Source organism: Crocodylus siamensis, chromosome 2 (assembly GCF_052110815.1).
Source record: "Crocodylus siamensis isolate JL-2025a chromosome 2, ASM5211081v1, whole genome shotgun sequence".
In the NCBI taxonomy this organism is placed as follows: domain Eukaryota; kingdom Metazoa; phylum Chordata; order Crocodylia; family Crocodylidae; genus Crocodylus; species Crocodylus siamensis.
The window spans coordinates 272,230,530-272,250,805 of record NC_143396.1 but is presented as its reverse complement, the minus strand read 5'-3'; the positions used below and the strand labels follow the sequence as shown (position 1 = coordinate 272,250,805).

Below are 20,276 nucleotides of genomic sequence, written 5' to 3'. Positions count from 1 at the left end.
CCTCCCCTTGTCACTCTGGTTCACAGTCTTGGGGTGCTCCTGGTGGTGTTGGTGGCTAGGAGTATCTTCCACCAATTCCTTCTGGTGACAAGGTTGTGACCCTTTCTTTCAGATTGAGATATGGCCAACATTGTCCATGCTTTCATAACTCTGAGGTGCAACTACTGCAATACACTCTACATGGGACTGCCCTTGAAGACACTGTGGCAGGTACAGATGGTGCAGAACATGGGGCACACTTTTTGATGAGATTTTGTCATGAGGAGAATCTGACTCCAGTGCTCCAGAGTCTGCACTGGCTTCCAATAAATTTCTGGGAGCAATTCAAGGTGTTGGTTTTGGCCTAAGTGGTCCAAGCTCTAACTACCTTGGGGACCACTATCTCCTTTATTCATAGATTCATAGATTGTAAGGCTGGAAGGGACATCAGAAGATCATCGGGGCCAGCCCCCTGCATCAAGCAGGAAAGATAACTGGGGGTCAGTTGGGGTCAGGTGACCCCAGCAAGGTGACTGTCTTGAAGATTTCCAGGGTTGGCAATTGCATGACCTCTGGAGGGAGCTTATTCCAGTCTGGAAACCCTGACTGTGAAGTTTTTCCTAATGTTGAGCCTGAATCAGTCTTCCAGGAAGTTTTTCCCTCAGGTACCCTGGTGAACAGTTCCTCACCAAGACCTTGATGTACTCCCCTAGTGTAGTGGTAAGTTGCTACCAAGTCCCCTCTCAGCCTTCTTTTCCTCAGGCTGAAAAGTCCCAGATCCCTCAGCCTTTCCTTGTATGGCTTGCCATGCAAGTGTCTGATCATATGGATAGCTCTTCTTTGGACTCTCTCAAGCTTGTCCATGTTGTTGTTAAAGTGTGCTGCCCAGAACTGGATGCAGTACTCCAGCTGTGGTCTCACCAATGCTGAGTAGAGTGGAAGAATCACCTCCTTGGTTTTGCTGGAGATGCATCGACTGATGCATGGCAGAGCATTATTTGCCTTACTGGCTACAGTATCACACTGCCAGCTCATATTCACACTGTGGTCTGTTATTATCCCAGGTGCCTTTCATTCATGGTGCTAGTCAGTTCGGTGCTGCCAAGCCTGTAGGTGTGTTGGGGGTTGCTTGTCCCAAGATGGAGCACTTCACATTTCTCAATGTTGAACTTCATCAGGTTTTGATCTGCCCAACTTGCTAGCCTGCCTAGGTCTGCCTGTATCTGTAGCCTATCTTCAAGAATAACCGTGCTGCCCCATAACTTGGTGTTCTCTACAAAGTTGGCCAGTGATCTTTTCACCCCAACATCCAAATTGTTAATAAAGATGTTGAAAAGTACTGCACCAAACACAGACCCCTGTGGGACACCACTGCCCACGTCTCACCAAGATAACACAGATCCGTTCACTATGACTCTCTGGGTCCTATCCCGCAGCCTGTTTCTCACCCACCTGACTGTCTTGGAGTTAAGCCTACAATCCTCCAATTTTCTCACAAGGACATCATGGGATACTAGATCAAAGGCCTTTTGGAAGTCAAAGTATACAATGTGAACCTGCTCTCTCATGTCCAGGTGGTGAGTTACCTGGTCATAGGAGATGAGGTTGGTATGGCAAGACCTGCCCATGACAAAGCTGTCATTTAGAATCTTACCTTCCACAAGCTTATCGCAGATAGACTCCTTGATGAATTTTTCTAGGATTTTGCCCTAGGATGAAAGTTAGGCTGATTGGTCTATAGTTACGTGAGTCTTCCCTCCTGCCCTTCTTGTAGATGGGCACAACATTGGCCCTCTTCCAGGCCTCAGGGACTTCTCCAGAGTGCCATGAGTTGTGGAAGAGTTTCTCCAGGGGTTCCACAATGACTTTGGCGAGCTCCTTCAGCACTCTTGCATGAGGATCATCCAGTCCTGTTGACCTGTATATGTCTAATTTTTTTAATTGGTCAGACACCAATTCTATGACAATAGAAGGAAGGCGACTATTCCTACTGAGCTCATCCTCTACTTTACCTGGAGTGGTTTTCCCCTTGGTCCAGCGAAAGACCAAGGCGAAGTAGTCATTCAGGAGTTCAGCTTTCTCCTGGATACTGGGAAATGGTTCTCCTGAGTTGTTGAGCAATGGCCCACACTCCCATTGTTTTCTTTCTGTTCCCTATGTACCTAAAGAAGGACTTCTTGTTGTCCTTGATTCCCGTTGCTAATCTAAGTTCGGTCACCACTTTAGCCTGTCTTATCTGTTCCCTGCAAATGCAGGCCGTCATGGAATAGTCCCACCCCAAGCTTCCATTGTTTATAAGCCTCTTTCTTCTTTCTTAAGAGGACTGTGATGTCTCTGTTTAACTGGGAGGGCTTCGCAACCCTTCTGTTACTTTTTCTCTTCATGGGAATGGACTTCCTTTGTGCTTCAAGGATCGTGTCCTTAAGGAAGAACCACTCTTCATGCACATATTTTGCCTTCGGTCCCTGGTCTCACAGTACTTGCCCTACTAGTGACCTAACCTTGTTGAAATTTGCATTTTTGAACTCCAAGACTTCAATCCTGCTATCCAATTTGCTGCCTTACGTCAGACAGTGAACATGATAGTTTAATGGTTGCTGTTGCCCAGACTTCCCTCTATATTTAAGTCGGTCACAAGATTGTCTCCTTTGGCTAGGACCAAGTCTAGCAGAGAGCCACCTCTGGTCGGTCTATGTACCTCAGGAACCAGGAATAGCTCCTTGACACAGGTCAGGAAGGATCATGACCAATCCAGCTTGGGCAAGTGTTCCTCCCAGAAGATGTCTGGATAATTAAAATTGCCCACAACAACCATGTGACGTGCATGGGCAGCCTCAGTCAATTCTCAGGTGAACTCCAGATCAAGTTCCTCCACTGGTTTGGTGGTTTGTAGTATACACCTACAGTTAGGTCACTCTTGCCTCTCCCCCCCTGCAACTTGACCCAGTGGTTTCAAGCTGTCCATTTTTGAAGCTGATGTCAACCTCCAAGGAGGTATGCTGCTCTTTCACATAGAGAACTACGCCTTCACCTTTCTTCCCCACCCAGTTCCTTCTATGCAAGGTGTAGCTGTCTATATCTATGCTCCAGTTGTGTGAGGAGTCCCCCCCAGGTCTCCATAATCCCTACTAGATCATAATGCCCACCGGAGAGTAGGAGGGCCAGCTCCTTATGCTTGTTCCCCATGTTCCTGACAGTATATAGGCTGTATATAGGCACCTGAGTCCTCCCGCAGAAGTGACTCTGCCACTGTCCCTTCTACAGGGCTTACTTGTATGTCAGTCCCTGAACATGTCTGAATTTGTGTATCCCTGTCCCCCAGCAAGCTTAGTTTATGCTCCACTGTGATCCCTAAGGTCAGCCAAGAACAACTTCCTCCAAATACCATTAATACAACAAGCTCGCTTGGTGAAAATACATGGGAGGTCATTCTTGGTAGTTGCCCCTTAGCTCTGGAACTCCCTCCCCCTTGAGGCCTGCCAGAGCCCCAGCTTGAACATTTTCAGGAAGCACTGCAAGACCTTCCCATTTAGGCAGGTGTTCAGCAGGAAAGGTTGAGCTTAGGTCATGCTTAGGGACTCTTTGCTGTACAGTTTATTTTAATACTCTATTGGCTTTCATGAATTGTTTTGTTTCTCCTGTTTTATTTTTCTCTCTTTTTCATTTGTTTCATAAATTGTTTTGTTTTCCCCTGTAAGCTGCCTTGAGTCTATGTCAGGAAGCTGTTTTATAAATCAAATAACTAATTAAATAAATAGGTAGTAAAATAGCTACAAACCAGCAATGAAGAAAGTGACAAAGTTATCCAGAATATTTTCATCATCTCTGGTGTCTTCCAGAGCTGCCAAGATCAGAAACAAAGAAGTTACAAAAGCTCACTGCACCTCCTCAAGAACACTCCAGGGAGTCAGGCATGGACAGTGGGGTTTGTGGGGGGCACTATAGTGGTGATTTAGAGCCAGCTTCTGACCCAATATAAATAAATGAGATCAAAGTGAACCTCCAAAATAAACTCCCAATTGTAAGCCCCCAAGGTTTGGAACAGTCTGCCATCGGAGGTGGTTCAAGCACCTACAATGAACACCTTCAAGAGCAAATTGGATGCTTATCTTGCTGGGATCCCAGCTGACTTCCTGCCTTTTGGGCGGGGGGGCTGGACTTGACGATCTTCTGAGGTCCCTTCCAGCCCTGATGTCTATGAAATCTATAAAACCACCCCGTTTGGATCTTCAGCTTGGAAGAAGCATTCTGAATACACAGAGATATTAGAGCCAGGAATGAACCACCCCACATTTCAAGTCAGCTGGACTTCAGGTTTGAACTCTACAAAACAATGTATAAATTAATGAAATCAAAGAGCACAGAGTTTCCTACCAGCTGCTTTCAGTATCTGAGTAAGAATATCTACTCTGGCTTCTTCTCCATTCTGGATGTCCTCTCTCCTCTGCTCAATGCATTCCTTTCCCACACGGCGCAGCAGCCTCACGCTTTCCTGAATCTCCTTTATCAGTTTTTGTTTTCCTGGCATGTACTGCATATAAAATGGTACATAGTCATTTTATTGCTTTTGCAGCAGAAACTAAAGAGGGGTAGAAACTAGAGCTGATTGAAAACCTTGTCATAACTGTTTTTCAGTGGAAAACTGGATTTTTGACTAATTGATTTTTTTTTAAATGAAAATGCATTCCTGCTGTGGAAACACATTCTCTGCTTTTGTAAACAAAAATGTGCATCCTGCAAAGCTAAAACAGTTTGGCTGAAAACGATTTGAGTAGGCTGCCCTAGTACCTTCATGGCAGCTGTAGTTCAGTTGCCTTATGTACCATGGCTAAGGACTCCAGCACTTTCCCATTCCAGGCAAAGAAACTGTGATGCATCATGGGAAATATAGCCAAGCTGATGGAGAAGAACAGGAACACGAGGCTTCTGAACTGCAACTCCTACAGGCATGGAGGCACCACTTCTAAAATGAAACCTTCCAGCATTGATTTTGAACTTTGAACTGTTGCCAAACACTGAAAACATCTCCCAGAAAGAGAATTTATTTTCTGATCATCTCTCATAAAGATTAATGGTCTTTTTAGAAAGATACTAAGAATGTGTGAGTATAATAAATGCATGAGACAAACAGGGTTTTGTGACTTGTGTAAAGCTGTAAATCAAGCATCAGATTGTAGCTCAGAAGAGCAAACACTCATGCTTAAAGGAAGGCCTGGTGTTGAATTCTCATGTGTCATCACTGACATGATACTCCATGGGAAGACCACAGAGAGAGAGAGAGAGAGAAGATGCCAGAGAAGAACAACATTATTTTGTTCCTTTCACAAGGTTCATAAAGGGCTAGTGAAATTTCTTTGTAAGGAAAGAGGCACAAGAACCAACTCTACTGATGCTTCTGCTAACACAACTAGGTCTAAAGAACTCTGCTTCTTTCAACTCACTGACCACTATGCAAAGAAAGCAATTTTAATTTCAGTAGGAAGAGGTGGCTTGCAGGAGTGGAATTGGGACAGACCTTCAGTAAAGGGAGGCACATCTCACTTGTTCCTTTCATGATCATGCTCACTGCATGTGGGAAAGGTGTCTGGTCATCATGCAGTGCATTCAGTTCCATGCCAAAGGCTACCTGAGGATATTGAGAGCAAAAAGGCAATTTCTGATTAAAACCTTTTGTTTACTGGATCTGAGATTAAGCAGCAGATGAACGCACCCTACCACAATCCTGTATCATACTAGAAGCTTATTATTAGAGTTTACAAGCATAGCTCTAGTGAGAGGAAGAGAATTAGGGGCAGTCCCAGGTTTCAGACACCCTCTCCTCTGGGTCTCCCACTTCCTCTCCCTCCACCTGGTTTAATGGGGATAATCATTTACTACTATCCTCTACCCATCCCAAGCTGGCTAACATAAAGGAGAGGAGAGCCTAGGTAAGAGAAGTGCTAGAGTCTGCACCAGTTTCTAATAGCTTTCTGGGTGTAATTCAAGGTGCTGGTCCTGACCTTAAAAGAGTCTTACAAGCCCTTAAAAGACCTCAGACCTATATGTCCAACGGAAGAGGCTCTCCTTTGTTCCAAAACAACCTCCTGCAAGTACCATCTGTTCACTTAGAAGATACACGTGGGAGGTCATTCTCAGTAGTCACCCCTCAGCTCTGGAGCTCCCTCCTCCTTGAGGCCTGTTGCTAATGGCACAGCTGCTGTCTCAGTCATGAAATAGTAAATGGGATCACATGGCGCAACAGCAACTGTAAACTGACCTGTGTATGACAGGTGCCTCGAGCATCTGACTGCATCACTTGCCTAGAACCTGACCCAGAACATCTGGGTCAGACCTTTTTATTTAGCTAGGCTTTTAGCAGGCGGAGCTGTTTTGAGGATTTATCTTGAGAACTGGTTAATCATTTATTTATCTGTTTCTATGATGTGTTTTTGTGGTAAGCAACCCTGAGCCTTTATTGGAGAGGGCAGCAGAGAAATCAAATGAATAAATAAACATGTCAGGTTGACATAGAGAAGTGATTCTCAACCAGGGTGTCTTGAGATCCTTTCAAAATCCTTTCTTGTGGGGTGCCAAGAAATGTTAGCACTATTAGGCACTCAGACTTGACTCACAAGATAAACCCAGAGATTCCAAATAGAAATCCAGTGTTAACAACGTTCTGACTTGCTGTAGTCTTTCTAAGTTCTCTGCAACAGAAATATTTCTCTATTATTTTTCTGTAGTCAAAAAACAAGTGAAAATTAAAAGTGGGCATTCTCCCAGTGTAATAAGGGTTTTCCTGAGTCTAACAAGGGGCACCTTATGCTTAAAAAGCCCAAGAACCACTACCAGAGTGTGACACTGAAACAATACATCCACACATGGATTAATAGTGATGTGTCCTTTTGGGATATTGGGGATATGAGAAGAAACCGTCCTTAAGAGCCAACTCAATGTTAGAGCCCATGAGTCTTGTTTTCAAAAGCCCATGAGATACTAGATGCTTTTGAAAATGGGACTCTGGCTCTTTTGAAAATAAATACACTGGAAGACTCGCTTTGGACCACCGTTTTGTAAAAAGAGAATCAAGCAGACTCAGTGAGTAGTGAGTAGTTTTCATCCAAGTCTGAGTAAGGCTGGTGGAGTGTGATCTTGAATTATACTGACAATCATGGCAAGGCCCACTTGAGGTCAGCTGCAGGAAATGTGTCAGTCAGTCAGTACCTTGGCAAGAACATCCAGAGTCACACGGCTCATCATGTTGAGAATGCTAAGCTCCGTTTTTCCATCTGCTTTTTCCTCCAGCTTCTTCATCAACTCCTCTGCTTTTTCATTAAATGTATCCATCAGACCCATCAGGTAGCTAAACCGTTAATAAAGATTAGGGAAGGGGCTGCAGTGGGCAATCATTTTTTAAAGAATAAACATCTTCACTTATTTTTATATAGGAAAATTTAAAAGAAAACAAAGACTACTTCACATAATCCTCTAGCCTCAAACAGTCTGCATGCTTTTGCCAGATTAAAGAAAATAGCCCACTGCAATCTCTTGTTAAAGCAAGAGAAAAGGTATATTCTGCTAATGCTGGCTCCAGTGCTACCCAGTTTTGTCAGAGAGAAGAATGACCATGAACTAATCCTTTCATAGTAAGTGAATTGATCCAGAGTCACTGAGGCTAATGATCTGAAATGCATTATGCTTTCCTAGTCTTAGCTGTGCCTGAGTTCTGCACAAACCTGTACGTGACCAGAACAAAACCTAGCAATCAGTGGGTTTACTGTATGAGGCACAGTATTGCTCTTAAGATATCTGAGGGGTGCTCATACATGACATGAGACTGCTGCCGCCAAGAGCAAATTAACTTTGTGAATGCCTCTACTTAGTCTCCGCATTACCTAAAATTTTGGCTCCTTATCCCAGGAGGGTGATCTGAATTACCAGGCTTGGCTTCCTGTCCAGTGAAAGGGAGACCTAAGAGTCAGGTAGGGGAGATCCAGATCATGTAAGCGCTCAGCAGGGAGGCATATCCAGAATTCAGCAGAAAACATTAGACTGGAGTTAGGCATCTGACTGCTAGGGGTGACTTGCATCATCTGGTATTCCAGATTATCCAGGAAACCCCTGACGGCAGTGCAACACCTCACTAACAGTGACATTATGAAAAACAACCTTTGTATTGGGGGGGAGGTGGTTACTACTCATCCTTTTCCCAGCAGTTGAGCTCTAACTCAGGAAGTAGAACACCAGGGTTCATAGTCCTTCTTACCTGGAGGGAATTCAGATCCCTATCACCCACCTCCCTGACCACCAAGGAATGTCCTGACCACCAAGGTAGTCAGGAGAAAACTCCAGTCCTTCTCTTGAACCTGGGTCACTGTGCAGGCAAAAGTGCAAGATGGAGAGTGACTATGTAGCTTAGTAGTAATGGCACTGCTCCAGGAGGGAACTATCAGGTCCTGGGCTATGCTGTTATGTTTTTACCTTTTACATTACATAGTCATTGTTAAAAACCAGAAATAATCCTGGCAACAGGGACAAGACCCCAGGACTCTCTCCTCCCGCTGGAATGCCCTCTTCATTGGGTTCCTATCATGCTTCTTTTTTCTGACCTCATGAATCTTGCACTCTTGTCCAGTGGACCAACTTCAACTGAGGGGTTGGAGCCCACCCCATGTTCATTCTGGCCTGTAGCTAAGGAGGTGAGAATGGCCTACAACCCCGGTGTCCCTCTTCCTGAGTGCTCTACGTAAGCATCACCTTTGCTGTGTAATGAAGTGCAAGCTTGGTCTCAGCACTAAGCAGATGGGAATTTAGATTATCTTCAGGGGCCTCCCAGAACTGGATTAGGTTGAAACAGACTTTAGGAGGGACTTAGGTACACAGGTAGCCATCTTGGTTACTTCTGAGTATGTGTAGTAGATACTAGCTGAGGTCTACGGGCTTAGGAATCTAACAGACCACAATGGAGGTGCCTAACAAATCTATGTACCCAAGCAGTTTTGCCTGGGGTGGGGTCAGCGCAGATAGATTTTTTGTGACATGGATGTTTAATTCCACCTAGCCTCCATTTAGGGACCTGTAAGTTCAGTTTGAATCTGTCTAGGTGCTTAGATAGACACCTCCATGGGAACTTTTGCTGCTCATGTTGTCATAGTTCTTGTGTGGATGAAAACGGGAGAACCAAATTTGTCCCCATTTTATGGTCTGTATCATATGGACAGGTTGTGGCTGCTGTGAGAAGAAGATAAAACTTTGGATAAAATGACAAGTATTCATTACATGTCTGTAGCTATACATAAATTTAAACTGATTTGGAAAAAAGTGCCCATCGCATTTTAATAATAACTTCCTGAAAATGAGAGCATTTTTAGACAAATATTTGCCTTACGTTCTGCTGAAAGCAGGATCCACAATCCTTCGCTGCTTGTGCCAGTGATCATAGTCATAATCAGATACCAAGCCATTCCCTAAAAATCTAACATAAATGCAAGAATTAAAGAAAAGGAATCATTTCTACCAAGGGTGTCAATATATAGTTTTCAGTTCTTTTAAACCAAATATGTAACAATTCTTCCTCGTCTCATGGAGCACTACATTGGTTTGAATTCATTATTTGCTTCTTCCCACTGATGAAGGGGAGTATTTTAAAACAGAGCTGTAAACCTTTTGTTCTATGTGTATATAGTGCCACAATAGGGTGCTGGTTCTAGCTCATGAAATAAGGGTTGTTTTTTAATATTTTATTAGATAACACTTAGAATGGGGGTTAATTCCCTCTCAACATGGAAATACTCCAGTGCTATTCAGAATGATCTGATGTTTTAAAAGACAAGTGGAGTTTTTAATAGCAGTCTTGTGATAAAGAGAGGAATAAATTATACTGAGGTAAGAGGGTTTATTGTAGAGCAGTTGACAAGCAGTAACTGTTTTATATATTTGCCCCTATCTCATGCTAAGTGAAAGCTAACTCCGGGCGGCTTACTCACAAACCGAACCAAGGTATAATACCACCGTATGGCTCCCCCTTACCATGAGACAGAAGTAAACACATTAAACAGTTATTGCAGAATGGCTGACACAGTAAATTCTCCTCTTTAATTCAGAATATTTTTGCTCACACCGTTGTGCAAATTTTCATCTACTTTGGGTTCTGACCCCAGAGAAGCCTAATTGCTCTGAGGATAAAAGAACATCCCACAAGGGAGAGATGTGACAGATCCAGTTACAAGAATGCAGTATTTACTCCACCATTGTTCCAAGACACTTGGCTACATGAGCATCAAGGTAATGCAATGGTTGGTCAATGTCCACATGTGACTGGAGGTTAGCTCAAGTTAAAAAAAAAATCCAAACAAATTTGGCCCCTTTTCCACTTGTATTAAGCTCTAATTTAAGTTTATTACATGATGCTGTTGACTGGTTATTCAGCCTCTTGTGGTCTAAGATCAAGTGTAGTAACTTTATCTGGGCTGTACTGGTCTATTCCCCAGGACAAGATCACCTTTGCATGGTGTTGCGTAGTAGAGGGTGGAGACTTGTCCAATGCACTGTGGACAGGACCTATGAGAGTCTACGATAGCCTCCCATGGGGGGGATCTTGGCTAAACACCTATTTTATAGAAATGGGAGACCTCACCCTATCTTGTGCCTTTGGCAAACTCAAAGACCTCTAGGCTTGGGACCTTCACATCGGAAGCCTGCCATGGATTTTGGAGTATCTGAATCCCCAGAACGTACTTGCCGGTGGTAGCACTACACAGACTTAAATGATTGAATTCTGCTCAGTTGATATAATTCAGAATTGATATTAATTCGATCTGAGACATGAAATTAAAAAAAAAATTACCTACCTCACCCCAAGCAAATGACTGAGTTGACCATATACAGTTGGATCCTTTGGGTACTCTGGTGACATCAAGTATTCCTAAAATCAGCCAGGTAAATAAATATGACCTATGATCCATTTCCCAAACAGAATGTAAAGAACTTTTCAAGCATTCAACACTCCTATTGTATCAAACATCTGAAGGCACACAACTGTCTACTGGGTGGAATTATGTTGGCGGCTTAGATGTCTAATCTGTAGGCTTACCAAATTCAAGAATGCTTTGTATGCCTATAGCTAACCTACTTTCCTCCATAGATCTGAAGAAGTAAGCAGTGTGTAAACCTCATCATATTTTTATTAAAATGACTCCAAGGGAGAAACTGGAAAACTAAGGCTATGTCATCCCCAGCTCTTAAGTATACCTCACAAGAGGTGGCAAAGGCATCCATCACCTCTCAGAACCAGTTTACAAGACAGGTAGTGCCAGGCAAATGATACAGCAAGAAATAGAGCCCTGGTGTCCTCACTCAGACTCTGCAAGGCAGATACAGCCCTCTCATGTTACAGCAGGACCGGTTGATTCTAGTCAGCTATTGCATTTCACCATGAAGTACCTTAACTCCTTCAGGACTGAAAACTATTACCGAGACTCCATGGAAAACATTTAAACGTACAATGGGTCCATATGTCTCTGCCCTGCAAGCAAACAGAAGGAACAATGGCACAAAGTAATATAACAAATACTGATTCAATGCAGGTGTGAGAAATATAAACCATGGAGCGCAAAGAACTACAGTAAAGTGTTTTGGGAGGGTTGGAGAGCACTCCAGGCAATGCCTAGCTTGTGGCCTGGAGGGTAGAGCACTTTGCTAGGAAGCTACAGATCCAGGAACACATCTGTGAAGGGCCAGCAGGGGAGATCATGCTTAGGGGAAACCAACATGGGTTCATTAGGGACAGGTCCTGTCAGACCAACCTGGTGGCCTTCTAAGATCAAGTCACAAAATCCTTAGATGCAGGTGTTACAGTGGACATAGTCTTTCTGGACTTTAGGAAGGCCTTCGAAACAGTCTCTCACTCCATCCTCATTAAAAAATTGGGCGACTGTGGCATCGACTCCTACACAGTCAGATGGGTTGTGAATTGGCTGGAGGTTTGCACCCAGAAAGTGGTGGTGGACAGGTCATTTTCAACCTGGAGGGATGTGGGCAGTGGGGTCCCCCAGGGCTTGGTCCTTGGGCCCGCACTGTTCAACATCTTCATCAGTGACTTGGACACGGAGGTGAAAAGCACCTTGTTCAAATACATGGATGAGACTAAAATGTGGGGAGAGGTGGGCACGCTAGAAGGGAGGGAAAGGCTACAACTAGATCTGGACAGGTTACTGGGGTGGGCAGATGAGAATAGGATGGGTTTCAACACTGACAAGTGCAAGGTGCTGCACCTGGGGAGGAAGAACCAGCAGCATACAGGCTGAGGAACTCCCTTCTTGTCAGTGCAGAGGCAGAAAAGGATCTTGGAGTCATTATTGATGCCACAATGAATATGGGCTGTCAATATGGGGACACGGACAGGAAGGCTAACTGCACCTTGTCATGCATCCACAGATGCATCTCAGGCAGGTCCAGGGAGGCGATCCTCCCCGTCTATGCGGCACTGGTCAGGCCGCAGCTGGACTACTGCATCCAGTTGTGGGCGCTGCACTTCAAGAGGGATGTGGACAACATGGAGAGGGTCCAGAGGAGGCCACTCGCATGATTGGGGGCAGCAGGGCAGGCCCTGGGAGGAGAGGCTACAGGACCTGAACCTGTTCAGCCTCCAGAAGAGAAGGCTGAGGGGGGATCTAGTGGCCTGTTACAAACTAGTCAGGGGGGATCAGCAGGTATTGGGGGAGTCCCTGTGTGTGACTAGAAATAACAGTCATAAGTTGACTGGGAGTAGGTTCAGACTAGATATCAGGAGGCGCTACTTCACTGTCAGGGCGGCTAGGATCTGGAACCAACTTCCAAGGGAAGTAGTGCTTGCTCCTACCCTGGGGGTCTTCAAAGGGAGGCTAACTAATCACCTTGCCAAGGTCGCTGGACCCCTGTACTCTTTCCTGCCCAGAGCAGGGGTTCGGACTTGATGATCTGCTCAGGTCCCTTCCGACCCACTCTGACTGAGAGGCCTAAAACCTAGAGCTTCTTCTTTCTGGGAAAATGTCCAAACAGTTGGATTAAGGAATCAAGAGGGCCGTTCTCAGCAGGTATGCCTGTAGGGGCATTCTGTCTTGCTGCAAGGCACAACAGAATCCCCCAATGCGTGTAAGTGCCCAACCCTGTAGTTATGTGCTCGCATTCAGATTTAGCTTTTTATCTCTCTCTGCCTCAACTTCCCAATTGGTGATATTCACTTAATGATAAAAGCAAGTTTCTTTCTCATGTGTAAAACTGGGTTATACATGGCCTCGTTCAATCCTGAGGTGTTACAACTCACCATTGCATGAAGAGTCCATGCAACAGCCCATTTTTCCTTTGCAAGTTCCATAAAATTGGCAGGTGTCCAAGTACAAAGCTAGAGAGAACAAAGCTAGAGCTTAGTCAAGTCATAAGGATGCAGCATTATGGCTTGGAAGGAAACACAACAAACTGAATAAAATAGTGATTTTTAAGGTCAGAAATTACCTAGAAGAATGTGCAGTTTCAGCTCCTGTAGCCTCAGGGGAACTGGCCTTCCCTGCTGCATGAGCTGACACGTATACCACTGAGACTTCTGGTGCACCTGCTTCCCTGTAATCTATCTATCTATCTATCTATCTATCTCATGTACCATATACGTTGCTCTCATTTTTGTAACAATGCAGATGTTTATGGGCGTTTGAAATGAGCTTTGAAATGTTTGACAAAGGATAATGAAACCAGTAAGATGGTATGCATACCATGTATATTTCTGAGTGGATAGTCCATAACGCTTGTATACTGTGGCTGAATTTACTTAGCTTCATTGTTCTGGTTTCAGTTGATGGGCTATATGCATCATTTGTATTCTGCTTCCAACAACCCACAGCCCTGCCCAAAAGCCCCACCCCAATCCTCCACACTCGTTACAAGGCAGGACCCCGCCAATCATTCCACAGAGCTCTGTGCACTTGTGAAGGTCAATGTATACAGATTTAAAAGACAGCCTTTGCTGGCCAGTAAGTTGAGAGAACCTGTTGTCTGTGTAAGAATTTGAGACATTTGGGTGTGTGGACAGTAACTGCCCTAATGTCCAATGAACAGCCGTTATCTTACAAGGTTTCTGTGCCTTTCAGTACTCGAATCTATGCTGTAACTATATGAGAGAGATATTTTGTACGTGGTGGTAAATTATTAATGACAGTAGGACACTGGCATTAAGGGGTAGGGGTGACCATAATCAGCCCCTTTCCAGTGAAATCTACGTATTTATAGTCACCCAAATGGTGAAATAAGGAAGAAATCCTATAAGGGAAGGCACTAGCTAACATGGAGATTACAGAATGGAATAAATGAATCGTCTTTATTTAAAAGACACGGGTCACTTTCTTTCCTTCAGAGACAAGCTGGATATTCCCACCACCTTTGCACATATCTGAAAGTTTCCTGTTGCAATTTTGTTAAAAGCCAGCAAGCTGTGCTTAAGGAGATCTGTTTTCCACCTAAGACAGATAACCTTGCTGTTGTTCTCTTCTGAATGAAGAAGTAATGCTGAAATTTCCTTTCTTTATCTGAGATACTTTTAGGTACTTAAAAATATGAAGTACTCAACAATATTACCTAACCATCTATAATACATGTTTTCTTAATTCTTTTGTGTGTTTGAATGAAGCGCCCTTCTCATAACTGGACCAAAGAAGATTTGAGACATGTTATCAACTATTAGCAAACCAGTCCTCCTCTAGCTAAACCACTAAAAACCTGTTAGTATAAGTAGCAAGGTTCAACCCTTAGTTCCCTTTGCATATGGCTAATTCAATGTCTCTTGTCTTCAATGCAAGTATTTTCCTTCAAAATTTGTCAGCACTGCTAGACCTGCTGGTGGTAGGAGGAGTAGAAGAAACATTTGTGCAGAATTTCTTGCGTGACCATGGGCTCGTCACTTATACTTTCTCTGGGCCTTATTTCTCCAACTGTAAAATGGGGACACCTACTTTCTTTCCATGGATGCTGTGAGGATAAACACATTAATAATTATGAGATGCTCAAATATGTCAGTGACAGAGGCTGTCTGAACCATACCATAAATATTGGGAAAATCATTTATACCAGATTTTTTAGTAAGGTAGTATATGGTAACTCTGTAAGATTATGGACAAAGGAACTAATTACAGTAAATTAAAAGAAGTCAGGGACTTACCACGGAGCCCTTGATGTGAAATAACTGTCTGTATTATGTAACAACTGTCTCGTCCCCAGTGTTTCCCAGGGACAAGTAGCAACGGCACAAGGTGTGCCTGGGGAAACAAATGTCTGCGCTCATCTGGACACACCCAAAGGGTGCATCTATATGTTCAATTAACATGACACAATAAACTCTGGAGCTGTTTGCGCTGGTGTCAACTGCTCCTGGGTGCAGTTGTCTGCACATGAGCCTAGGACAGCAGCAGGTTGAGCTGGGGCAGAGCAGTCCCGGGCTGGCAGCAGGCTCAGGCCACAAGCCCTGGTTTCCAGGTGCCAGTGTTGGGCAATAGAGGGATTAGCTGGGACACGAGACTGCTAAAGTCCAGAGCCATGCAGCAAGCAGCCCTGACACACCCTTATTTACCCTGCTGTAAGATAGCACTGTCCCCAACAGGAATTAATTAAATAATTTATTAAGCTCTAATATTGGCACAGGTATAGACAGTGACATTTTACTACGCAGCTAATTAGTCAACTCCACAGTAAAGCGCACATGTAGATGTATACAGAATGGCCTTCAACTTGTCTAATATCTTTCCCAATGATGTAATTAGTCCAATAAGAGATGTTAGTAAACAAACCCTGCTTCTCACATGAGCCCGGATTATATCAACACATTCTGCATGAAGAGGAAAATATATGATCTGCTGGTGGGAGCACAAGTGTAGGAGTCAAAAGCCCAGCAGTTCAGTGCCAGTCCTAACATGGGCTCTGACCCGGGACAAGTCCTTGCTTTCATCTCTGTGTCACAGTTTCTCTGCCTGCAAAACAGTGATAAAGTCACATAACTCAAAAATTACTGATTTCATTAACTGTTTGCCCTTTGGAAGCTCCTAATTCACCCTGCTTCATATAGCTCAAATCCTACATTTAGTACAATCCAAATTGTGGCAATGGCAGACATGAAGTACCTTTACACCAGGTTTTCCCCTATATGAAAGAACAAATTCTGACACCATAGAAGCCAAGGGTGAAACTCCTAATGACTTCAGCAGAGCCAAGGTTTTATCTGGACCATGAGTATCACTTCCACAGGTTCTCAGGTTATCACACTTGACCCTGGGAAGTGAGTTGTCTCTCCACTCAGAACTGGCATAACCCTTTTATATAAAGATATTGCGATATTCAGAAGCCAGCTCGTAAGTCCTGCCAGCCAGCCTGGGGCACAATGTACAATAGGGGTGTGCAACGCGGGTCCTATTCAATGTAGTTTCGCCTCAAATCAGGGCCAGTGATTTGATTTATTGATTCGGATCACTATCCCTAATTCAATTTGATTTCATAGATTTCATAGATTTCATAGACATTAGGGCTGGAAGGGACCTCGGGAGATCATCGAGTCCAGCCCCCTGCCCAAAGGGCAGGAAGTCAGCTGGGGTCATAGGATCACAGCAAGATAAGCATCCAAATTACCCTTGAAGGTGTTCAATGTAGGTGCTTGAACCACCTCCGCTGGCAGACTGTTCCAGACCTTGGGGGCTCGGACAGTAAAGAAATTCTTCCTTATGTCCAGCCTGAAACGGTCTTGCAGGAGTTTGTCACTGTTCGACCTCGTCATCCCTTGGGGCGCTCTGGTGAACAGACGTTCCCCCAGATCCTGGTGGTCACCCCGATAAACTTATAGGTGGCCATCAGATCACCCCTGAGCCTACGCTTTTCCAGGCTAAAGAGTCCCATGGCTCTCAGCCTGTCATCGTAAGATCTGTTTTCCTGACCTCTGATCATGCGCGTGGCTCTCCTCTGGACTCTCTCAAGCTTCTCCACAGCCTTTTTGAATTGCGGAGCCCAAAACTGGACGCAGTACTCCAGCTGCGGCCTCACCAAGGCCGAGTACAAGGGGAGAATGATGTCCCGGGATTTGCTCGAGAAGCATCTATGGATGCAAGCCAGCGTTTTGGTCACTTTATTAGCCACAGCATCGCATTGCAGGCTTATGTTCATCTTGTGGTCAATGATGACCCCCAAGTCTCTTTCTTCTGTAGTGCTAACCAACGTAGCACTGCCAAGCCTATAAGGGTGCTGCAGGTTTTTCCTCCCAAGGTGGAGAACCTTGCATTTTTCAGTGTTAAACACCATGAGGTTCTCGTCTGCCCATTTGCTGAGCTTGTCCAGGTCAGCCTGGATCATCCGCCTATCTTCTGGCATGGATGCTTTGCCCCAAAGTTTGGTGTCATCGGCGAACTTGGCCAGTCCACTCCTGACTTCAATGTCCACATTGTTAATGAAGATGTTGAACAGTATGGGTCCCAGGACAGAGCCTTGAGGACCCCACTGGTCACAGGGCACCACGATGAGTGACTGCCATCAATTACAACCCTCTGGGTCCGACCACGAAGCCAATTTCCCAGCCAGCGGATCGTGGTGGAGCCAAGGCCACAACTGGCCAGTTTGGCCAAGAGGTGATCATGGGATACCAGATCAAAAGCTTTTTTGAAGTCAAGATATATGACATCAATCTCTTCTCCCTTGTCTAGGTGATAGGTCACCTGGTCATAGAAGGAAATGAGATTGGTCAAACAAGACCTACCCGCAACAAACCCGTGCTGGCTGTCCCTTAGGATGTTAGCCTGGGCCAGTCCCTCAAGGATGGCCTCCTTAATAAACTTTTCTAAGATCTTCCCCAGGATAGAAGTCAGGCTAATGGGCCTGTAGATAGCCGGATCCACTCTCCTCCCTTTCTTGAAGATCAGCACCACATTGGCCTTCTTCCAGTCTTCGGGCACTACACCAGAGTGCCAGGAGTTTTCAAAGATCTGTGCCAGGGGCTGGGCTATGACGCTCGCCAGCTGCTTGAGTACCCTGGGGTGCAGATTGTCAGGGCCAGCTGACTTGAAGGCATCCAGCTTCTCAAGGTGTTCCTTCACGAGGTCAGCATTGATGGAGGGTAGGGGATCCCCATCACCCAGATTTCCCTGTCCCATAGCAGGCATGGGCATCCCATGTGACTGATAAAAGACTGACGCAAAGTACCTATTTAATAGGTTGGCTTTTTCCTGGGCGTCAGTTGCCAGTTGCCCCATCTGGTTTAGCAGGGGTCCAACATTGCCCTTGCTTTTCCTCTGGCTCCCCACATACCTGAAAAAGGACTTTTTGTTGTCCTTGATGCTTGAAGCTAGTTGGAGTTCAGTTGCAGCCTTGGCTTTCCTGGTTTGCTCCCTGCAGGACCAGATCAGCGCAGAGTAATCCTCCTTGGAGGTGAATCCCATCTGCCATCCTTTGTAGGCTTTCCTTTTAAGCCACAGGAGGTCCGCTAGGTCCCTGGAGAGCCAGGAGGGCTGCTGTGCCTTCTTGCTGCCTTTCCTCTGTGTTGGAATAGATTTAGCTTGTGCATTGAGGATCGCTTCCTTGAGAAGCAACCACTCTTCTTGAACTCCCATCTCCCTGGGGTCATGGTCCCTGAGGGCCTGACCGACAAGCCTCTTGAGCTTGTCAAAGTAGGCTTTTCTGAAGTCAAGGACTTCTGTGTTGCTGACTGACTTGCCAGCTTTACGGCAGATGGTGAAGGTGATCAGCTCGTGGTCGCTGTCACCCAGCTTCCCATCGATCACTAGGTCGCCGATTAGGTCGTCCCCCATAGCCAGTACCAGGTCGAGCAGCACTTTGCCTCTTGTTGCCCCATAGACTTCGTGAGTCAGGCTGAATCTGAGTCTGAAGATTTGATGCCGATTCAGAGAATCAGAGATTCAGCCATAGGCACAGCTTTAAATATTTTTTCTACATACCTTGAGGTACCAGGCACAGCTTGTGAATGCTGTGAAGCTGGGGTGGATGGAGCATCCCATGGGAGTGCAGGGGGGCACCCTGTATGCTCCCCAGCAGACCTGGAAGTACTTGCAGTCCACGGGAGGGCCCCCCTGCGCGCTCCTCAGTAGACCCAGAAGTGGACTGGAAGTGCTTCTGGTCCACTTCTGGGTCTGCTGCCGAGCATATTGGGGAGCCCTCCCCAGCTCCTGTGAGACACTCTATGCGCCCCAGCAATTTAGTGTTAACGAGCTGCCTGGCACCTCAAGGTATGTAGAAAAAACTTTTAAAGCTGTGTCTATGTCCGAATCACTGAATCTTTCTGAATTGATTCGGAGGGTTCCAATTCAGTTTGGAGAGATTAAAGGGTCCTCTGATTCGATTTGGCAATTCGGCCATTGAATCGGGTTGAATCTCCGCCGAATCAAATCGGACCGAAGCTTTGCACAGCCCTAGTGTACAACTCTGACCAGCCCCAGGGGGACAGACACCAAGACTGACACACAGATAAGCCCCTATTCAGGTTCTTGAAACAAAAACACCAGACCTCCAGCACCCCCATTTGTGCAGGGGTCCTGGGGAAGCTGGCTTCCTCCTTACCTCTCTCTTGGGGGTCCTGGGATGTGATCATATTTCATGTGGATGAATTTCAGGTAGCAGCAGTAAAAGCTGAAAGCCAGGAGGGAAACTGAGAGCAACAGGAGCAGAAGCCCCCACATGGCCCCCAGCACATCCATCGCCTCTAAGAACACACAGCCCGGCCCCTGGCTTTGGTCTCTGGGCAGCTTTGGCCTCCCTCTCCTCTGCTCAGTATGTTTCAAGATGGATTGCTGTGAGTTTCCGGCTCCTTGTGAGTTTCTGGCTCCCTGCCTACAGACTTAGTGGGGAGCCAGGAAAAGTAATACAAGACTTAAAGAGACAGCAGCAGTGTGAGGCATTTCCTCCAACCCTGCTGCCTCCAGCCCAAGACTGTTACAGACCCCAGGAGTCTGCAGTAGCCACTTGCACACCATCTGGGCCATGCAGGGAGGCAACACACTGCACCTAGATCACAGCAAGAAAGTCTATTGTTGGTGTTTTACCACAGGAAAAACAAGGCAAATATTGGAGCAATGTAAATTAGAACTTAGTAGGAAGGGACCTGTCAGCCTAGAGCAAGTTCCACTCAGCAGACAGTTGGGGCTATATCTTATCACCAGGGATCCAGATTTTTCATTTCCCATGGAAAAACCGTAAAATGGGGATTTCCCCCCTTACCAGAGTAAAAAGCGGATTGCTCATTTTAGCAGAGAAACCCGTGGATTTTCCAGTGCTGCACCGAGCCCTCTGCAGACTGGCAGCGTTCCAGC

General features: G+C 45.5%; 1 protein-coding gene across 2 annotated transcripts in view; it reads right to left on the bottom strand.

Annotated features, from left to right (window-relative positions):
- Positions 1-19,815, bottom strand: part of CYP46A1 (cytochrome P450 family 46 subfamily A member 1) — a 29,363-nt gene extending 9,548 nt beyond the window's left edge. The window contains exons 1-9 of one of the 2 annotated variants that reach the window (XM_090034000.1): positions 19,528-19,815; positions 13,262-13,339; positions 11,401-11,482; positions 10,809-10,882; positions 9,347-9,433; positions 7,183-7,321; positions 5,495-5,605; positions 4,354-4,510; positions 3,758-3,820 (exon numbers count right to left, since the gene is read on the bottom strand). In XM_090034000.1, coding sequence (XP_089890126.1) covers positions 3,758-3,820; positions 4,354-4,510; positions 5,495-5,605; positions 7,183-7,321; positions 9,347-9,433; positions 10,809-10,882; positions 11,401-11,482; positions 13,262-13,339; positions 19,528-19,664 — 928 coding nt within the window. In that variant the 5' untranslated portion in view covers positions 19,665-19,815. Of the gene's footprint in view, positions 1-3,757; positions 3,821-4,353; positions 4,511-5,494; positions 5,606-7,182; positions 7,322-9,346; positions 9,434-10,808; positions 10,883-11,400; positions 11,483-13,261; positions 15,948-19,527 lie in introns of both variants that reach the window. The other variant, XM_090034001.1, reaches the window with a different exon arrangement.
- Between the last annotated feature and the right edge of the window lie 461 nt (positions 19,816-20,276).